Source organism: Planococcus citri, chromosome 5, assembly GCF_950023065.1.
Source record: "Planococcus citri chromosome 5, ihPlaCitr1.1, whole genome shotgun sequence".
Lineage (NCBI taxonomy): Eukaryota > Metazoa > Arthropoda > Insecta > Hemiptera > Pseudococcidae > Planococcus > Planococcus citri.
In genome coordinates, this window is record NC_088681.1 from 60,315,902 (window position 1) to 60,334,652 (window position 18,751).

Here is an 18,751-nt window from a genome sequence, read left to right on the forward strand (position 1 = left end):
CTTTTTTCGGTGCCTGTAGGCAAACATTTTTAGATTAATTTCAATGAGAATAACGCGTAACGGTGAATTTCAGTTTATTGCAGATTATAGGATAATATCGATAATTTGAATTCTTCACGCATAGGTACTTAATGTTACATAAAATGAAAGAACTAAAAATAGAATGGTAGATATACTTAATTAAAATAAAATATGTAGGTATGTATCACACTAACTATGAAAAAGAAAAGTTCCCATTTAAATAGGTACCTACATTGTGAACACTTATAATAATAAAGGTACAATGAAAAACAATTACCAAAAGCTACAATTCGAAAAAAAAAAATAAAAATTTAAATATGTAGTTTACCCACCAAAACAAGATTTACAACACTGACAATGTCATTAATGGTTGAGGAAAAACATTACAACAAATACTCATCTCGAGCAGAAGTGACTTTGAAGAATCATAAATAATTCTTTTTGAATTTGGTAACTTCCTCCTGGCTACCCAAACACCAGAATAAAATTGGAGTGTGATAAAACTCGGACCTCGACGATTTACAATAAGCCGCTTCCATTTTTAATGAATCAATTATACGCTCCTGTATCTGCAATAAAGTTTCTTCTGCCGAAACGAATGTGTCGATGAACTCAACTACGAGCTGCTCAAAAGATATAAATAAAGCAAAGTTCGCTAATTTTCTTTGTATTTCAGGTGAAGAAAGGAGTTGATTTTTGAAGTCCGTAGATTGATCGATATTGGCAAAAGCATCTTCAATAAATTTATTAAATTCTTTTGTTTTACGCATAGTCGCATGATTAAAATCATTTTCTCTGCCAAGATAAGCTAAACGTAGCACTTGTTGTTTGAAATTTCTAGCTGCTTGTACTTCGGCAAATAAGAAATTGGCAAACTCATTCAATTCGTCCAAACACATTCTAACCAGTAACATTCTACAAAAGAATCGGACACTACCGCTGTTGGCCATGACGTTCTCTTTGAATTGTGCAATCTCAGCATCGTTTTCAAAACACAGTTTCATTATTTTTTCCAAATCTTTGCATTGCGCGATTTCCACCAATTGTTCCCAGCAATCAAACCAAAATTTACTTCTCTCCACCGAAGTGGCATCCGACAGAAAAGTCAACAAGAATTCGAATTCTTTCGGAATAGGTGGAACAACATAAACACGAACGATCAAGTTACTAAACAACCTCTTATTAGATGTAATTTCTACAATCGCCGAACGTTTAAAATTTCCCGGAGCACTGATCCATATTTCACAACACAAATCAAACCAAATTCTGGGTTCAAGATCTACATCTATAGGGTAGTTTCCAGGGCATCCCGTCAGCTCACTCTGCAACATTTCCACGACCAGTTTCGTAAACCCATTTACATTTATGGGTTTCCTAATGTACATCCAGGCTAGCAGAATCAATTCTTTATCGTACCAAATATTCTTAAATAGAATACTTATCAGTTCATAAATTCTTCCATTAACAAATTCTTCGAGCTGTTGATCGTTCAACTTCGGTAAAATGAACCGAGCAAAAGATAGTTTATCACGCCTAAAAATACTGAGAGCTCTTCTCATTCGATTTTGCAGTGGTATACGATTCCAAAAGTATTGCAACGATGGCCCATTTTGAGGCATGAACGCATTCAACATCACTTCATCGACAGAAATGTTCACTTCGTTAGATGGAATCCTATCTAATTCATTTCGAAGAGAATAAATCCAGTAACACAATTGCGGGCTTTTTGAAAAATCAACAGTATTCCAGTCCATGTTTCCTGATACTGATGGCCAAAGTCGTCTGATATCGTCTTCGAAAAAATAGGTACAAGCAATTGCAAACTTTTGATTCTCATCAAATCGATCACAATACATCATGCGTTCGGCTGTCCTCACATAATCAATTGCCCCGGTGTAATCGCATACCAAATTATTAAAGTAATACAAAACATAGTTGTGGTGGTCGTAGTAAAAATAGAATATTCCATCATGGTGTTCCTCTAACCAAGTTTCCATCGATGGCCCAAATCTTCTGACGTATTTATCGATCGCCGTATAAATCACGGTTGGTAAATCAGGCAGCATTTTTTTCAATAAAATACGTTCATCAGATGGACATAACTTTTTCAATTTGCGATTATCACGATACTCATTCGTTTTACAACGCCATATTTCCAGGCTAACGGCGATCGCTGATAGTTCTTTCAGAGGTACTGGAGTTGGATGAAAAATATCATATACGTCAGAAGTGATTCCATTCATTTCCAGTTCTCGATTCGACTCCATTTCAATCCAAACCTAAAATTAAAATGATCGTATTAATGCTGAGAAATGAACGGGCGAGAGTGACATGTACCTATTGAAATAAGTCAACAATTGGCATGCATAATTCACATGAGTATGGAGTCATTCCACGTCAAATCGACCAAAAAGTGGTAAGGGAAGTATATGATTTTTTTTAATTTCTTTTTTTGTGGAAAGACGTTCCGAAGGGATGACCAATGGCGCAAATCGTACTCCTTTAGTCCTTTTTCAAAGGCTGTTAGGGGGTATCGAAGTTTTCAGTGAACTTGAAATATCATCCAGTTCAGTAGTGGATTACTCGGGAACTGCGATACCTACCAAAATGGAACTTTTTTCAATAGTTAGGGGTTTTGAAAGGCTTTTTGGGTGATATAAAAATTAGTGTTGTCACTTTTTTTTCGTATGAAAAATCAGCTCGAAAAGTTTCAAAACGTATAATTTTTATATTGTTCCGACTCTCAAAAATTTTGAAAAAAATATATTATGGATAAGTTTTCATGCTGAACAACATATTAGAAAATTGGGATGGTACCTTGTCGTAAAGTCGATTTAAAAAAATTGAAAGTTTGCGAAAAAATGCGATTTTTTGATTTAAAACATGAAAAAAAGTTTTGAGTGGTGAAGTTGACCCATTTGACCCCTATTGTTACGTATCCATGAGTGTTACTTTTATCAAGTATTTCGTGAAATACGTCAGAAAGAGGTCAAAATAAGACAACTGAATACATTTAAACTTTTTCTGATGTTTGAAATTGAAAATTGATTTTTTTTTGAATTTTGATTTTTTTGTGAAGAGTTCATTTCATCGAGTGAAAGGGGTTTTTCAACTTTTGCAACAGATACGTGAAATAGGGGACAAATGGGTCATCTTTACCAATCAAAACTTTTTTCCATGTTTTAAATCAAAAATTCGTATTTTTTTCGCATACTTGAAATTTTTTAAAATCAAGTTTGCGACATAGTGCCATCCCAATTTTGTAATGTGTTGCTCAGCATGAAAAGTTGTTCATATGTATTTTTTTCAGAGTTTTTGAGAGTAGGAACAATATGAAAACTACGTTTTAAAAATTTTCGAGCTAATTTTTTTACGAAAAAAAGTGGCAACACTGGTTTTTATGATATCATCAAAAAGACTTTCAAAACCCCTAACTATGGGAAAAAGTTCCATTTCGGTAGGTATCGCGGTTATCGAGTAATCCACTGCTGAAATTGATGATATTTTAGGTTCACTGAAAACTTTGACTGTCCCTGGCTGCCGTTAAAAATGGGCTGGAGGGCAGCGATTTGCACCATTGGTCATCCTTTCAAAAGATCTTTCCACAGAAAAAATTTCAAAAAAATCGCCGAACCCACCTACCACTTCTTGGTCGAATTGACGTGTAATGACCCAAGAGTAATGTTGGATAATTTCAGTCCCCTAGGTCAATTTGTGGCATCAGGGGGGAAAATGAAAAAAAGGAAGCAAACGGATGCAATTTCAAAATTTTCAAAAAAAAAACTGATGAAGTTGGAAAATTTTAAAATTTTGAGTTGATTTTCATTCGCTGAAAAAAAAATATCAAATAATTTTCTCTTATCAAAAATTTAGAGACGATGGTCTGAACCCGATCCAAGTTCCAGGTATCAGCTCAAAAAGTTTTAAAACGTAATTTTCGTATTGTTCATATTATGGATAACTTTTCACGCTGAACAACATATCAAGAAATTGAGATGGCATTATGTCGTAAAGTTGATTTAAACAAATTGAAAGTTTGCGAAAAAATGCGATTTTTTGATTTAAAACATGAAAAAAAGTTTTGAGTGGTGATGTTGACCCATTTGACCCCTATTTTCACGTATCCGTTGAAAAGTTGAAAAAACCCTATCACTCTATAAAATAAACTCATCACCAAAAAAAAACAAAAATTCAAAAAAATTCAATTTTCAATTCCAAACATCAAAAAAAGCTTAAATTCATTCGGTTGTCTTATTACGACTTCTTTCTGACGTATTTCATGAAAAAGTTAATGAAAATCACACTCATACCTAGCAAAAAAAACTAAAATTAATTTTTTTTTTAATTTTGATTTTTCTGTGATGAGTTCAATTCGTCGAGTGAAAGGGGTTTTTCAACTTTTTCAACGTATCTATACGTAACAATAGGGGTCAAATGGGTCAACTTCACTCGTCGTCGTCGTAGTCGCGCTCCTTTACAGGAGATAGCGTATATGTCCATCTATATTAGCCGGTATCTAGCGTATCTGATCGTTTCTTTCAGGGTCTTACAGGGAGAGTTGGCTGGTGAGTTTGTTGTTAACAGCTCCGATCGTTTCCTCCCTCTCGTCGATCTTCCTTGAATTTTCCCCTGTACCGCTAGCATGAAAATACCGTTTTCTCGTATTTTATGAGCTAAATACTTTAGCTTTCTAGTTTTGATATCTTCAACTACGACTTCCCGCTCCTCTCCTATTCTTGCTAATACTTCCTTGTTGGTAATGAAGTCCTTCCATGAGATTCGTAGTAGCCTTCGATAGCACCACACCTCAAAAGCGGATACTTTGTTCTCGCATTCTGCACTCATGGTCCATGTCTCGCAAGAATATTTCAGAACAGTCCATACGTAGCATCGCATAATTCTCTTCCTCAGATCTATACTCATCGTTCGATTTCCCAGCACATTGGCAAGGTTATTGAAAGCGGTTTTTGCCATTCCAATCCGTGATTTAATTTCTTTATTATCTCTGCCATCATTGTTTATCAGCGCTCCAAGGTATCTGAATTGGTTTACATTTTCAATTTCTTGTGATCCGATGTTGATTTTGACCACTTTATCATCTCCTTTTGTAAATCTCATCACCTTGGTCTTGCCTGCATTTATTTTCATTCCGTATTTTAATCCTGCACTGTTAATTCGGTCGATCATTTTCTGCATCTCTGCTTCTGTCCCAGCAAGGATCACTTTGTCATCTGCATAGCTTATTTCATTTATTCTCTTGCCGTTGATCTTGAATCCCATTCGTTCGATTCGCGCTTCCCTCATTATTTCTTCTGCATACACATTGAACAATCTAGGTGAGAGGGGGCATCCTTGCCTCACACCTCTCTTTATTCCACATCCGTTCTCTGAGTATACTCAGTTCCAATCTTGATGTTAGCGCTTTGCTCCCAGTACAGGTTCTTGATTATTTGCAGGTCTTTGTTATCGATATTGTATTTCTTCAGGATCTCCAACATCTTCTCATGGTTGACACGATCAAATGCTTTTTCATAATCGACGAAGCAAGCAATGATTTCCCTATTTGCATTCAGTGCTCTTTGAATGATCACTTTCAGCAGGGCAATTGCATCTCTCGTCCCTTTTTTCGCTACAAAGCCATATTGTGTTTCACTTAGATTTTCATCTATCTTCTTTTCAATTCTGGCATTTATGATGGAGAGTAGTAGCTTCAGTGAGTGGCTCATCAGTGCGATAGTTCTATATTCAGAGCATTTTTGCGAGTTGTTCTTTTTTGGTATTGGTACGAAGTTTACTGCTTTGAAGTCCTTAGGCAGCCTGCCTTCATCGTATATTTTGTTTATTATCTTCAGCAGCTCTTTTTCATACTCTGGTGTTAGATGTTTAATCAAGTCTGCTGGTATGAGATCTTCTCCCACTGCTTTGTGGTTTCTGGCTCGCTTCACCGCATTCCTCAGCTCCCACATTTCAATTTGTGGTGCCTCTTCTGTGGATGAAACTTCAATTTGAGCCGGACGTGTATCATCTCCATACAATTCTTGTATGTAGCTGATCCAGACCTCTTCAGTTTCTTGATTGTTGACACAGTACTTTCCGTCTTTTCCTCGCATATATGCTATTCCGCTTCTCCTTTTCTTGTGGGCGGCCATCATCTGCTTCACTTTGGTATGCATTTCTCTAGAGTTGTGCCTTTTCTCCAGCTCTTCTATTTCTTGACACTTCTCCTCATACCACTTGTTTTTGGCCATTCTGCACATTCCCATGATCTGATCATTTATCACCGTGTATTCGTTACTTGGTCTGTTTTCTTTTCTTCGTTCTTCCATCAGATCCAGTATCTCTTGAGTCATCCATGGTTTGTGTTTTCTTCTTCCTTTGAACGGAATAGACTTTTCTGCTGCTATTTTAACTTTTCGCTTCCATGTTTGCCACTTTTGCTTTTCCAGTTCTTCTTGGAATTTCTTTTGCACTTCTTTTGATTTGATTTTTGCAATGTCAAGTTGTCAGTATCGTTCTTGGCTCTTCTTCTGGCTCTTCAAGACTAGCTGGCATTTTGCAGCCAATAGTTTATGGTCAGAGTTGCAGTCAGCACCAGGATATGTGTGGCAGTTCTTCACTGTGTTCTTGAATCTTCCTTTTATAAGTATGTAGTCTATCTGGTTTCTGGCTCGGTCTCCAGGACTGACCCATGTGTATAATCTTCTTGCATGTTGCTTGAACCAGGTATTGCATATTATTAGATCGTGTCTTTCTGCGAACTCTACGAGCATTTCACCTCTTTCATTCTGCTCTCCAAGTGCGTATCTCCCTGCAACTTGGCTGTCATGATCCTTCCCAACTTTGGCATTGAAGTCTCCCATCAAAAACACAACATCGCTGTTTTTTGAGCAGCTCATCACTTCTTCTAGGTCGTTGTAGAAGTTGTTGATTTCTGTTGTACTGCTTTCTGCTGTTGGCGCATACACTTGAATTATCACAATTGGTTTTGGCTTGACCTCCAATCTCACGAGTAGTATCCTCTCTGATTTTGGAATTATGGCACTGATTTTATCGCTGATTCTGGTATGTATTAATATACCCACACCTTGTTCGTGTGTGTCTTTCCCAGCGTAGATCATTTCATATTCTTCATTTACCCGGTTTCTACCATTTCCAGTCCATCGGGTCTCACTTATTCCTAACACGTCGATTTGCAACCTCTTGGCTTCTTTAATTACGTTAGCAAGTTGTCCAATTTTATACAAAGTGCGTACATTCCAGGTTGCGACGTTGATGTTGTTCCGCCTTGTTTTGACTCCGCGTATTCTTAGCACCCTATCCGGCTGCCTTGGCGGATGAGGATCAGCCTGACGGAGACTTAGGGCCGTTGCTAAATTGATGTCCATATAATTCTAGGGAAATATAATGGTGTTGGTTTCCCGTTGCCTTCCACCATGATTTTCTGTTGGGGTTTACTCCCTTAGCCGAATTTGCCAGTTTTTAGGCGCTGGTATTCGCCTACACACTCTGAAGCTCTTGCACTTCCCTGGGGCTGGAACAAGTGAGTTGTTGGTGTTCTGCAGATCTTATGCATTCTTGATTGTAATCCATATTTATGTAGAGGCTTGGCCTTCGACTTGCCACTCCTCCCCGTCGTTCCACCAACTGGAGAATTCTGCTTTAGCCATGTTTATCGATTCTGAGTCCATCAAACAGCAACATGTTACCACTCCGCACGACGTGGACGCGCAGAATACCCCTGGTGTTGTCTTCGTCTTCTCATCTGTCCTGGGGGACTGGCTCCTCTTGATGATCCGAGCTACTACCTAGAGACTACCTCTAGCGACAACAACCTGTGCCCTCGCGGAGCCAACTTCACTACTCAAAACTTTTATTCATGTTTTAAATCAAAAAATCGTATTTTTTTGCAAACTTTCAATTTTTTTAAATGAGACTTCACGACATAATGCCATCCCAATTGTTTGATATGTTGTTTAGCATGAAAAGTTGTCCATAGTATATTTTTTAAAGAATTTTTGAGAGTCGGAACGATATAAACAATACGTTTTGAAACTTTTCAAGCTAATTGTTCGTACGAAAAAAGTAGCAACACTGATTTTCATGATACGTATTACCTAAAAGCCTTTTAAAACCCCTACCTATTGAAAAAAAATCCATTTTGGTACGTATCGCGGTTATCGAGGAGACCACTGCTGAAAAGGATGATATTTCAAGTTCGCTGAAAATTTTGATACCCTCTAGCAGCTTTTAAAAAAGGACTAGAGGGCTACGATTTGCGCCATTGGCCATATCTTCGGAAGGTCTTTCCACAGGAAAAATTTCACAAAATCAACGACACCCCTTACCACTTCTTGGTCTAATGCACGTGGAATGACCCTACGGTAATGAAGATAACCATTCGAATTTCACGTTCAATGTATAAAAGCCTTCGGCATTTCGAGAGCTGCCATGAGAATTCATAAATTTGTTCAAATCTGAGACGTCAACCAATGGTCCAGGGCCATCAAAAATGTATTTCAACGAAATTCATCGTCGAAAATTACGAATCTGACGCCACAAAATTGGATAGCGCTTTTCTGAGAACCCCTGACTTTCTTTTTTTGGGAAGACCAATAGGCATAAAAATTGTGTCTACAGATTTATACGTTTCAAATCGAAATACACTTTGTACTGCAATTATGTACTCGTATTTCAGCTAAAATAGAAATCTTTCATTTTCCCCTATTCGTGGAGGAGGGGAGGAGTACATATTTTCACGAATTTGAAAAATAAGGGAGCAATATGGTATGGGATGCCAAGAGGGGGGGGGGTCCTCACAAAAAGAACCCAGCCTAGGTACATAGTTAGTATTTAGAAGGATTTTAAATGGAAATTAAATATTTCCCAGGCTTGAATTTTTCACCGTACAAAGGTGAATACCTACAATATCATTCATTATCTTGAACTCCCTCGACTTCCGCTTTGATAGAAAGTAATCCCTCATTATACATATATCCTGAGACATTTGAATCATCATTCAGTAAAAAGATATTTTTACTTTTCCATCACTTTTTTTTGCCACTGCATTAAAAATTATTATGAATGAAACTACCACACGATGAATGATTATAATTTATTATCTAAAAATATTTACATAATATAGACGCATCCTTCGTGGAGAAAAAAAATTGATCATAGATAAGTATACCTATACTTGAAGAAAATAGAATGTAGAGTACACAGAGAACTATACAGGTAGGTAATAATAAAATGTAACTCGAAATTTAAAATTAAACCAACATTGCCACAATTTTTACAAGAAAAGCAATAAGAGTTTGATTATTTATCATAGATTAGGTACCTACCTATATTTTTTAAATACCTACACTCTTTAGAATGAAAACAGAAAAAAAATTACGTCGGTATCGTAAAACTCGAACGTACAAATCTACGAATAAACACATGACAAAAAAATTACCATCGATTATAACTAAATACTTAGTACGGTTAATATTTTGCAGCCTCCTCATCACTTCCCAAACACCATGACAGAAGTGGCCTGAAAGAAGATTCAGCCTCCACATCTTTCCCAAATGCTAATTTTATTCTTGCCTTCAAATCATCAATTAAACTCGTTTTTATCTGCAGCAGAGTTTGTTCATTCGAAACAAACGTGTCGATAAATTTCACAAAATTTTCTTTAGAAGTACGTAAAGCGCTGATTGGTAAGCCTAACAGGTCCTGTGTTCGAGGTGACGACATCAGTTGATTTTTAAAGTTCTTGGATATATCTACATCGCAATAAGCATCGTTGATGAATTCGTCAAATTCCTTTGCTTTATTGAGCAGCCTTTCACCATAGACGTTCCATTTACCTGAAAGAGCAGACTGTAGTACTTGTTGTTTAAATATAATTCTCGACGTTGGTATTTCAGGCCATAAAAAATTGGCATAATCATTCAACTGGTCGAAATGCGCGCACCTAAAGTATATGTTACTAAGTTTACGAAAAGTTGAATCATGGGCCATGACGTTTTCCTTGAAGTGAGTTATCTCATCTTCCTTCTCGAGACATATTTTCATTATTTTTTCGAAATCTTTGCATCGTGTTTCGTCAACCAAATCGGGCCAATGATAATTCCAAAATGTTTTTCTTTCGTCATACGTGGCGTAAGAAAGAACAGTTGATGAGAATTCGTATTCTTTAGCAGGAATTTTCGAACCACGACTCCTCACACCTTGGAACAACTTTTTCTTCGATGTGATCACTTTAATTGTCGACTGCTTCAACTTTTCCGCAGCACTATTCCATAATTCACAACAGAAACGATACCAATTTCTGTTACTAAAAGGTCTTTCTCTTTCTTCTACAGTGGATTTTGCACGAAGTCCATACATAACTGGCCTGTTTTCATGTAGCAGTATTTTCGTGAAAAGATTCGCAACAGCATCTTCGTTCAACGAGCTCTGAATTCGCATCCACGTTGATAGAATGAACTCTTCATAATGCCACCCATACCTAAATAGAGTATGCATCAGCCCATAACATTTTTCATTGAGAAATTCACCGAGCTGCTGGTCGTTCAACTTTGGTAAAATGAACCTAGCAAAAGATAATACACTACGATTATAAATATCGACAGCTTTTCGCATTCGATTTTCTGATGGTATATGAGTCCAAAAATACTCAAACGATGGTCTATTGAAAGGCATGAAGGAATTCAACATCACTTCTTCCACACTAGCGTTGATTCGACCGGTTGGTATTTTATCTAATTTATTTGTCAGACAACAAATCCAGTAATACAATTGTGGACATTTGGAAAAAACAATACCATTCGAGTCCATGTTTCCAGATACTAATGGCCAAAGTCGTCTGATATCATCTTCGAAGAAATATGTACAAGCAATCGTGAACTTTTGACTCGCATCAAATCGATCACAAAGCATCATACGCTCAGCTGTCCTCACATAATGAATAGCTCCGTTGTAATCGCATACAAAATCTTCGAAGTGTTCTAAAACATCGTTTCGGTGATTGTAATTAAAATAAAATACTCTTTCGTGATGACTACGCAGCCAACGGTCCATTGAAAAACCAAATTTTCTGACATTTTCATCAATCACAGCGTATATCTGGGATGGCAAATCATGGAGCATGGTTTTTAATAATATACGTTCCTCAGATGTATTGAAGTCTTCCAATTTGCCATCATTACGATATTCATTCACTTTACAGTGCCATACTTCCAGGCTGACGACGATCGCTGATAGTTGTTTGCAGTGATTATTCTAAGAATTTTTTGGAGCTACACATTACACAAACACAAGCAGGATAATTTTCAGTATCAAGATTCCCCCTTATTTTTCCAACTCTCCCTGATTTTCTTACCAGCCCCCCAAGCCAGATAAAGTTTGTTGAAAACTATATATTCTGTTTTTCTGATTTCAACATTTTTTAAATTCAATCATGGGTTTTTTGAAATGGAAACCGCATAGAAAATGACAAAATTGGCCCGAGCGAAGCGAGGGCGAAAAATTGGAAAAATTTGTAGTTTGAAAAGCAGAACAATATCAATTTTAATGTACGAATTCAGTTTTTCTGATCTCAACTTTAAAAAAATTTCATCCATAGTTTCTTGAAATTTGAAGCGGGAAGAAGAGAATCAAATTGGCCCGAGCGAAGCGAGAGTAAAATCTTTCTGAAATTCGCAGTTTCAAGAAGCAAAACAGCAATAATTTTGATGTGAAAAGTCAGTTTTTCCACCACTGATATTTTCAACAGTTTGAGCAAAAATATTTTTCAAGCATAAGATTAGCTCTTTTTTCAACTTTTTTTTCATTGAAAAACTCATAAGCAAATTGGTATATGTGATGCGTTTTGCGATTAGGGACCTTGTGGTGAAAATTTGATGTTTTCAGGAGAGCCAAAACATCAAACTATCGAAAATTTTATCGAAAAAAATTGACTTTGCATTTTCTGGCTGGTTGAAGTCTTCTGAACCACCGGTATTGGCTGTTTTGGCGTGACCACTTCCCATTGAGGAGATATTACTGGTAACGCTCAGGGACCTTGTGGTGAAACAATAGAAAAGAAAAGGTACCTTGTGGTGAAAGATGAAAAAACCTGCCGATAACTCAAATTTTAGTACTTCCAACAAATTTTTCCGTTATCACTAAAGAATAATTTGAAATTATTGAACTTTTTTGAACGTAATTTTGATGAAAATAAATAGTGAAAAATGTATGAAGTTGATAATCTAATTGTTTCGAGAATTTCTTGGGTCTGTTTGCTATTCTTTTTAATTGGACTTTTCAAGAAAAGTCATCATTTCAAATTTCATTGTTTTATGCCTTTTGGAACACTTATCAAGAGCTTTTGCTTTTCAATTTCAAATTTTTCAGAAAAAAATCGCGTTTTTTAAAAAAAAATCACCACAAGGTCCCTTATTATTTTTCAAAAATTACCCCAAGATGCCTTACTATTTTTCATCAGTTTGGTATCAAGAACATTAAAAAAAACAACAACAACAACAGTATCGGATTCAGCATTAAATTTTCATACCAGAATCCATACTCCCACAGTTGAAATTTTTTTTTTAAATTTTTGATTAAAAGTTCCAACTTTAGAGGCGTTTTTCTCAAAAATTTACTAAAGCTGTTACTCACATTTGCATAACTTTAGAGCGGTGTACAGGCGTTATTTGACCACTTAGGTGAAAACTGATTGCACCACTGGATTCTCTTTGCAAAAATAACCCAAAATGCAAATATAAAAAAAAAACATCGAATCACCACAAGGTCCCTAATCCCAAAACGCATCACATTATAAATATCTATTTTTGGTACTACACAAATATGTTGGTACTACACAACAAATTTTTGGAACTACACAAAATGTGCGGAGCTACACGTTAGAATAATCACTGGTTGTTTGAGCGATACTGGAGTCGGATGGAAAACATCATACACGTCAGCAGCGATTCCGGCCATTTATAGTTTTCAACTCGACTTTACTTCAATCCAAAACCTGGAATCGTGGTGAACGAATTAATACTGAGAAATGAATCGAAGACTTGTGTAGTATAAAGTCGCACGTAAATAAATATATAGAGAAAATTACTACCTGCACATTTTAAATTTCATGAGCAATTTTGGATAATTTCAGCCTCCTAGGGCAATTTGGGGCATGAGGGGACAAAAAGGAAAAAAACGGATTAAAGGCTATAGGCTATAGGTGGATAAGTATGTCGAATTTGCCCCCGAGAGCTTCAGGGTTGATATTTGCATGGAAGGTGGGTACCCTTGAGCACCTTCCGTCACGAAAGTTTCAGACCCCCAGACCCCCCCGTTTTTGAGAACCCCCCCCTTTTATGAAATTACAATAGAAATTTTTTTCTCAGCCCCATGAGAACCGATTTTTTCGATTTTTTGGTATGTTGTAAACATCCATAAGAGGTATCCCCACAAAAATTTTCACCCCACTCTCCCATATTTACCCCCTCCCCCCAAATGACGTTTTTTAGCTTTGTTTGCCCGTTTTAGCAATGATCATGATTCTGCACAAAAATGGGAATAGCATTCCCAAAAGTGTATTCGACCCCCAAAAAACATATACTTTTTTCAAAAAATTTTTTTTGGTGGGTCGTGGTCAAAAATTGAAAAAACTAACAGAGGGGGAAAAAATGAATTCTGGTGTAAATTATTGTTTTTGGTAAACGAGGTGTCGTTTCCATATGAATCGAACCCCCCGAACACGAATATGACGTCCAATTTAATGCTACCCTCAACCACACCCCTCCAGTGCCTCTGCCCCTACCTCAATTTTTACTATTATATTAAAAATTGAGCTATATAATAATATTGGTGTCGTTCTCATATGAATCAAACACCAGGAGCACGAATATGAAGTCAAATTTTATGCTATCCTCATCCACACCGCTCCCCTATCAAAGAAAAAAGTGCGGATACGCATGCGTACGCATACGTATGCCGATTTTTGGAATAATTATGCGTTTACGCATTCGTAAATGTACTCTATCCGTATGCGTAAACGCACGATTAGTCCAAAAATCGGCATACGTATGCGTATACGTATTTTTTACTTTGATAGGGTCCAGTGCCTCTGCCCCCACTTCAATTTACACTATTTCAAAAGTTTTGATATTTTCATAATGTTGGTGTTGTTTTCATATGAATCAAACCCTCCGAACACGAATATGACATCCAATTCTACGCTACCCTCATTCACACCCCTACAGTGCCTCTGCCCCCACCTAAACAATACATTTTTTAGCTAACTCCGACCAATCCTCGACCAATAATTACTTCAAATCAAATCAATTACTAACGACATAGCAAGGGTCAAACTTTAACATTCTTGAGGAGCTGGCTGTAGCCTGGAAGGGAATAGATGCGGGAAGACCTAAATTGGACTTCATATTCATATCAGAGGTGTTTGATTTATATGAAAACGACACCAATATTATTATACAGCTCAATTTTTAATATAATAGTAAAAATTGAGGTGGGGGCAGAGGCACTGGAGGGGTGTGGTTGAGGGTAGCATTAAATGGGATGTCATATTCGTGTTCGGGGTATTCGAGTCATATGAAAACGACACCAACGTTATGAAAATATCAAAACTTTTGAAATAGTATAAATTGAAGTGGGGGCAGAGGCACTGGAGGGGTGTGGATGAGGATAGCATAAAATTTGACTTCATATTCGTGTTCGGGGTGTTTGATTCATATGAGATGAACGACACCAATATTATTATATAGCTCAATTTTTAGTATAATGGTAAAAATTGAGGTGGGGGCAGAGGCACTGGACGGGTGTGGTTGAGAGTAGCATTAAATTGGACGCCATATTCGTGTTCGGCGTGTTTGATTCATATGAAAACGACACTAATATTATGAAAATAGCTCAACTTTTAGTATTGTAAAAATTCAGTTGGGGGCAGAGGCACCTGAGGGGTGTGGATGAGGATAGCATAAAATTTGACTTCATATTCGTGTTCGGGGTGTTTGATTCATATGAGAACGACACCAATATTATTATATAGCTCAATTTTTAATATAATAGTAAAAATTGAGGTGGGGGCAGAGGCACTGGACGGGTGTGGTTGAGGGTAGCATTAATTTTAACATCATATTCGTGTTTGGGGGGTTCGATTCATATGGAAACGACACCTCGTTTACCAAAAACAATAATTTACACCAGAATTCATTTTTATACCCCCTCTGTTAGTTTTTTCAATTTTTGACCACGACCCACCAAAAAAAATTTTTTGAAAAAAATATAATATGTTTTTTGGGGGTCGAATACACATTTAAAAATGCTATTCCCATTTTTGTGCAGAATCATGATCATTGCTAAAATGGACAAACAAAGCTAAAAAACGTAATTTTGGGAGGTAAATATGGGGGAGGGGGTGAAAATTTTTGTGGGGATACCTCTTATGGATGTTCACAACATACCAAAAAATTGAAAAAATCGATTCACATGGGGCTGAGAAAAAAATGTTCATTGTAATTTCAGAAAAAGGGGGGTTTTTCAAAAACGGGAGGGGTCTGGGGGTCAGAAACTTTCGTGCCGGAAGGTGCTCAAGGGTACCCAATTCCATGCAAATATCAACCCTGAAGCTCTTGGGGGCAAATTCGACATACTTATCCACCTATAGCCTTTCAAAATTTCCAAAAAAAAAAACAAAAAAAAACTGAAGAATGTGGGAAATTTTAAAATTTTGATCAAAGATGTGAAAAAAGGAAGAAATTTGAAATTTTGAATGAGTTTTCATTCCTTTATCAAGTACTTACTCGTAATTTTCTCACATCAAAAATTCAGGGTGGGGGGTCGACGATTTTTTTTTAAATTTTCTTGTGGAAAGATCTTCCAAAGGGATGACCACAATGGCGCAAATCGCAGCCCATTAGCCCTATTTCAAAGGCGGCTAGGGGGTGTTAAAGTTTTCAGGGAACTCCAAAATCAAACTTTTTCCAATAGTTAGGGATTTTGAAAGGCTTTTTGGTGATATCGTAAAAATCTCGAAAAATTCAAAACTCAATTTTCATATCGTTCCAGCTCTTGAAATTTCTGAAAAAAATATGTTATGGACAACTTTTCATGCTGAACAACATAATATTAAAAAATTGGGATGGCATTATTTCATAAAGTCAATTTTTAAAAAATTGAAAGTTTGCGAAAAAATTTGATTTTTTGATTTAAAACATGAAAAAAAGTTTTGATTGGTGAAGTTGGCCCTTCAACTTTTTCAACAGATACGTAAAAATAGGAGTCAAATGGGTCATCTTTACCAATCAAAACTTTTTTCATTTTTAATTAAAAAATTGCATTTTTTCGCAAACTTTCAATTTCTAAAAATCAAGTTTACGAAATAATGCCATCCCAATTTTTTAATACATATGTTGTTCAGCATGAAAAGTTATCCATAATATATTTTTTTCAGAATTTTTGAGAGTCGGAACGATATGAAAACTACATTTTGAAACTTTTCGAGCTAATTTTTCGTACGAAAAAAAGTGGCAACACTGATTTTTATGATATCACCTAAAGCTCTTTAATACAAGTATGGAAATAGATTATACTCTTAAGAAAGTCATAGGATTTTACGTAAGTTTTACGTACTGCGCAGTGCGCGAGCAAGCATCAAATCAGCTGTTCACGTACAACGTTGCACTCCATTGGTTGCTCCACCCACCTCCACCGCGCGACGACACCAACCTGCCATGCGCAGTACGTAATACATACGTAAAATGCTAAGACTTTCTTGAGAGCATAATCTATTTCCATACTTGTATTAAAGAGCTTTAATATCACCTGAAAACCTTTTAAAAACCCTAACTATGGGAAAATGTTCCATTTTGGTAGGTATCGCGGTTATCGAGTAATCCACTGCTGAAATGGATGATATTTTTAGGTTCACTGAAAGCATTGACACCCCCTGGCTGCGTTTAAAAATTGGCTAGAAGGCTGCGATTTGCGCCATTGGTCATCCCTTCGGAAGGTCTTTCCACAGGAAAAATTTCAAAAAAATCGCCGTTACCTCTTACCACTTCTTGGTCCAATTGACGTGGAATGACCCGGGTTCAAGGTCAGAACTGCTGGGCACGAATTGGTTGCTGTAAATACAGAAACTAAAACAATTTTCGGTGGATCTTTTTCACTTTTTTTTTTTAAATTTTGGACCATTGAAGGTTTCAGTGATGACCAAATAAGCGCGCTGAAAAGTTTAAACCGATAGATAGGTAATTGAAAAATAATTGAGAAAAAATTGAAACTATCGGGAAGCTGTGGAGGGAATCTTAGTACTTTAAGCATAGGCTGCGACTTTCAACTTGCAACTTCCAATATTTGATAAAAAGTCACTTGGTTATTGATGCACAACTGAATCAAAATCTTTTGATTGAGTTGAAAGTTCCAGGCAGCGAGTTACAGACATTCTGGACAAGCCTTATGATCGCAATCGTTGTTAGATATCGAACTAGGACTAAATCTGAACCTTTAAACACTAAAACCCAAAACCCCGAATCCTGATCTTTCATATTATGAATCCGGAAGCAATCGAACTCCATTTGGGAATTGCGACGATAAATTTCAATCACCGATAAATACGAATACCACCCACCCACTTAGAGATAGGAGAAGAGGGGTACAGCAGCCCCATTGAAGGGCTAATTGTGGCACTCAGCTATAGGTAATTCAAAATTTGACGTCAATATTGAAAGTCAACAGGTTCGATTCACCCTCCCCCTATCCCTCATTCCCAGGAAATGAGAGACGAGGTCACAGTAAAAGAGCAAGGTAATCAAAAGACGAAACAAAAGCTTATTTCCAAAAAAATAAATGCATAATGAAAAGTTGAGAATAAATGTTTGGTTGAATTTGAATGGTTACTTACTTGAAAATTGAGAATCTCCTCGAAACGATTATAGCTAAGTAGATTTACGACGCGAAATAAGAAGATTCAGCTCGAATTGGAGGGTAAAGTTGACACGAATATTGAATGAAATTTCATCTCTGCCATCAAAAAACAGACAAATGCTAGTGTACCAAAGGCAGAGTACAAAAGTAAACTGAGGGCCACTACAGTACTACAGATAGAACAGAATAATACTGGGTAAGATGCTCCCGAACGGGTACTGAAGTGTGCGGACCCAGGGAGAAGTACATATAAACGAAACCAGTTTAGTGCAGGTAAATGATGGAACTGGCGGAAGTGTTTCGAGAGTATTCAATAGCCTGATTATAAGAATCCTGTCCTCTTGTCTCATTCTGGCTCCATTTCAAACAATAGGCATTTTCTACGAATTTTGTCATCTCATGTACCTGCATTAGCCTTAACAATCACCACCCTGCGAAAAAATTTACGACGCCAGAAAGAGGTTAAAATAAAAGACAATTGAATAAATTAAAACTTTTTTTATGTTTGTATTTTTCTGTAGGTACAAAAAGTAGACATTCTAAAATAGCGAAAATCCAAAAGTCACCACCCAAAAGTACTCAAAAGGAGCCACTCGAAAAATAAAAAATGAAACACCAAATCGACCTAGAATGTTGAAAGTTGATATATGTACGTAAGTACATAAACATATATCCCCTTTTCGACCAGTGGAATCGATAATGAAATGGTTTCAAACAGTTCTGAGCAGTTTTGGAGCATCACAAAAAATTTTGAACGCAAAATTTCACATTATATGAGAATTCCTCACATTAGACGTTTTCAAAA

The 18,751-nt window shown here is 36.6% G+C and overlaps 1 protein-coding gene across 2 annotated transcripts; it reads right to left on the reverse strand.

Annotated features, from left to right (window-relative positions):
* Nucleotides 1–63: 63 nt before the first annotated feature.
* On the reverse strand, nucleotides 64–18,155 carry LOC135847990 (uncharacterized). 2 transcript variants are annotated; one of them, XM_065367752.1, is made up of 2 exons: nucleotides 17,924–18,155; nucleotides 64–2,300 (listed from the first exon to the last, which is right to left on the reverse strand). In XM_065367752.1, the coding sequence occupies exon 2, from the start codon at nucleotides 2,286–2,288 to the stop codon at nucleotides 447–449; it is 1,842 nt and encodes a 613-aa protein (XP_065223824.1). In that variant the 5' UTR covers nucleotides 2,289–2,300; nucleotides 17,924–18,155; the 3' UTR covers nucleotides 64–446. The 2 variants fall into 2 exon arrangements, with proteins under 2 accessions (XP_065223824.1, XP_065223825.1); XM_065367753.1 differs by lacking the exon at nucleotides 64–2,300 and adding an exon at nucleotides 9,169–13,030.
* Between the last annotated feature and the right edge of the window lie 596 nt (nucleotides 18,156–18,751).

Bases quoted from the DNA above. Each gene is read 5' to 3' on its own strand.
- LOC135847990 (XM_065367752.1), bottom strand. From the start codon at position 2,288: ATGGAGTCGAATCGAGAACTGGAAATGAATGGAATCACTTCTGACGTA.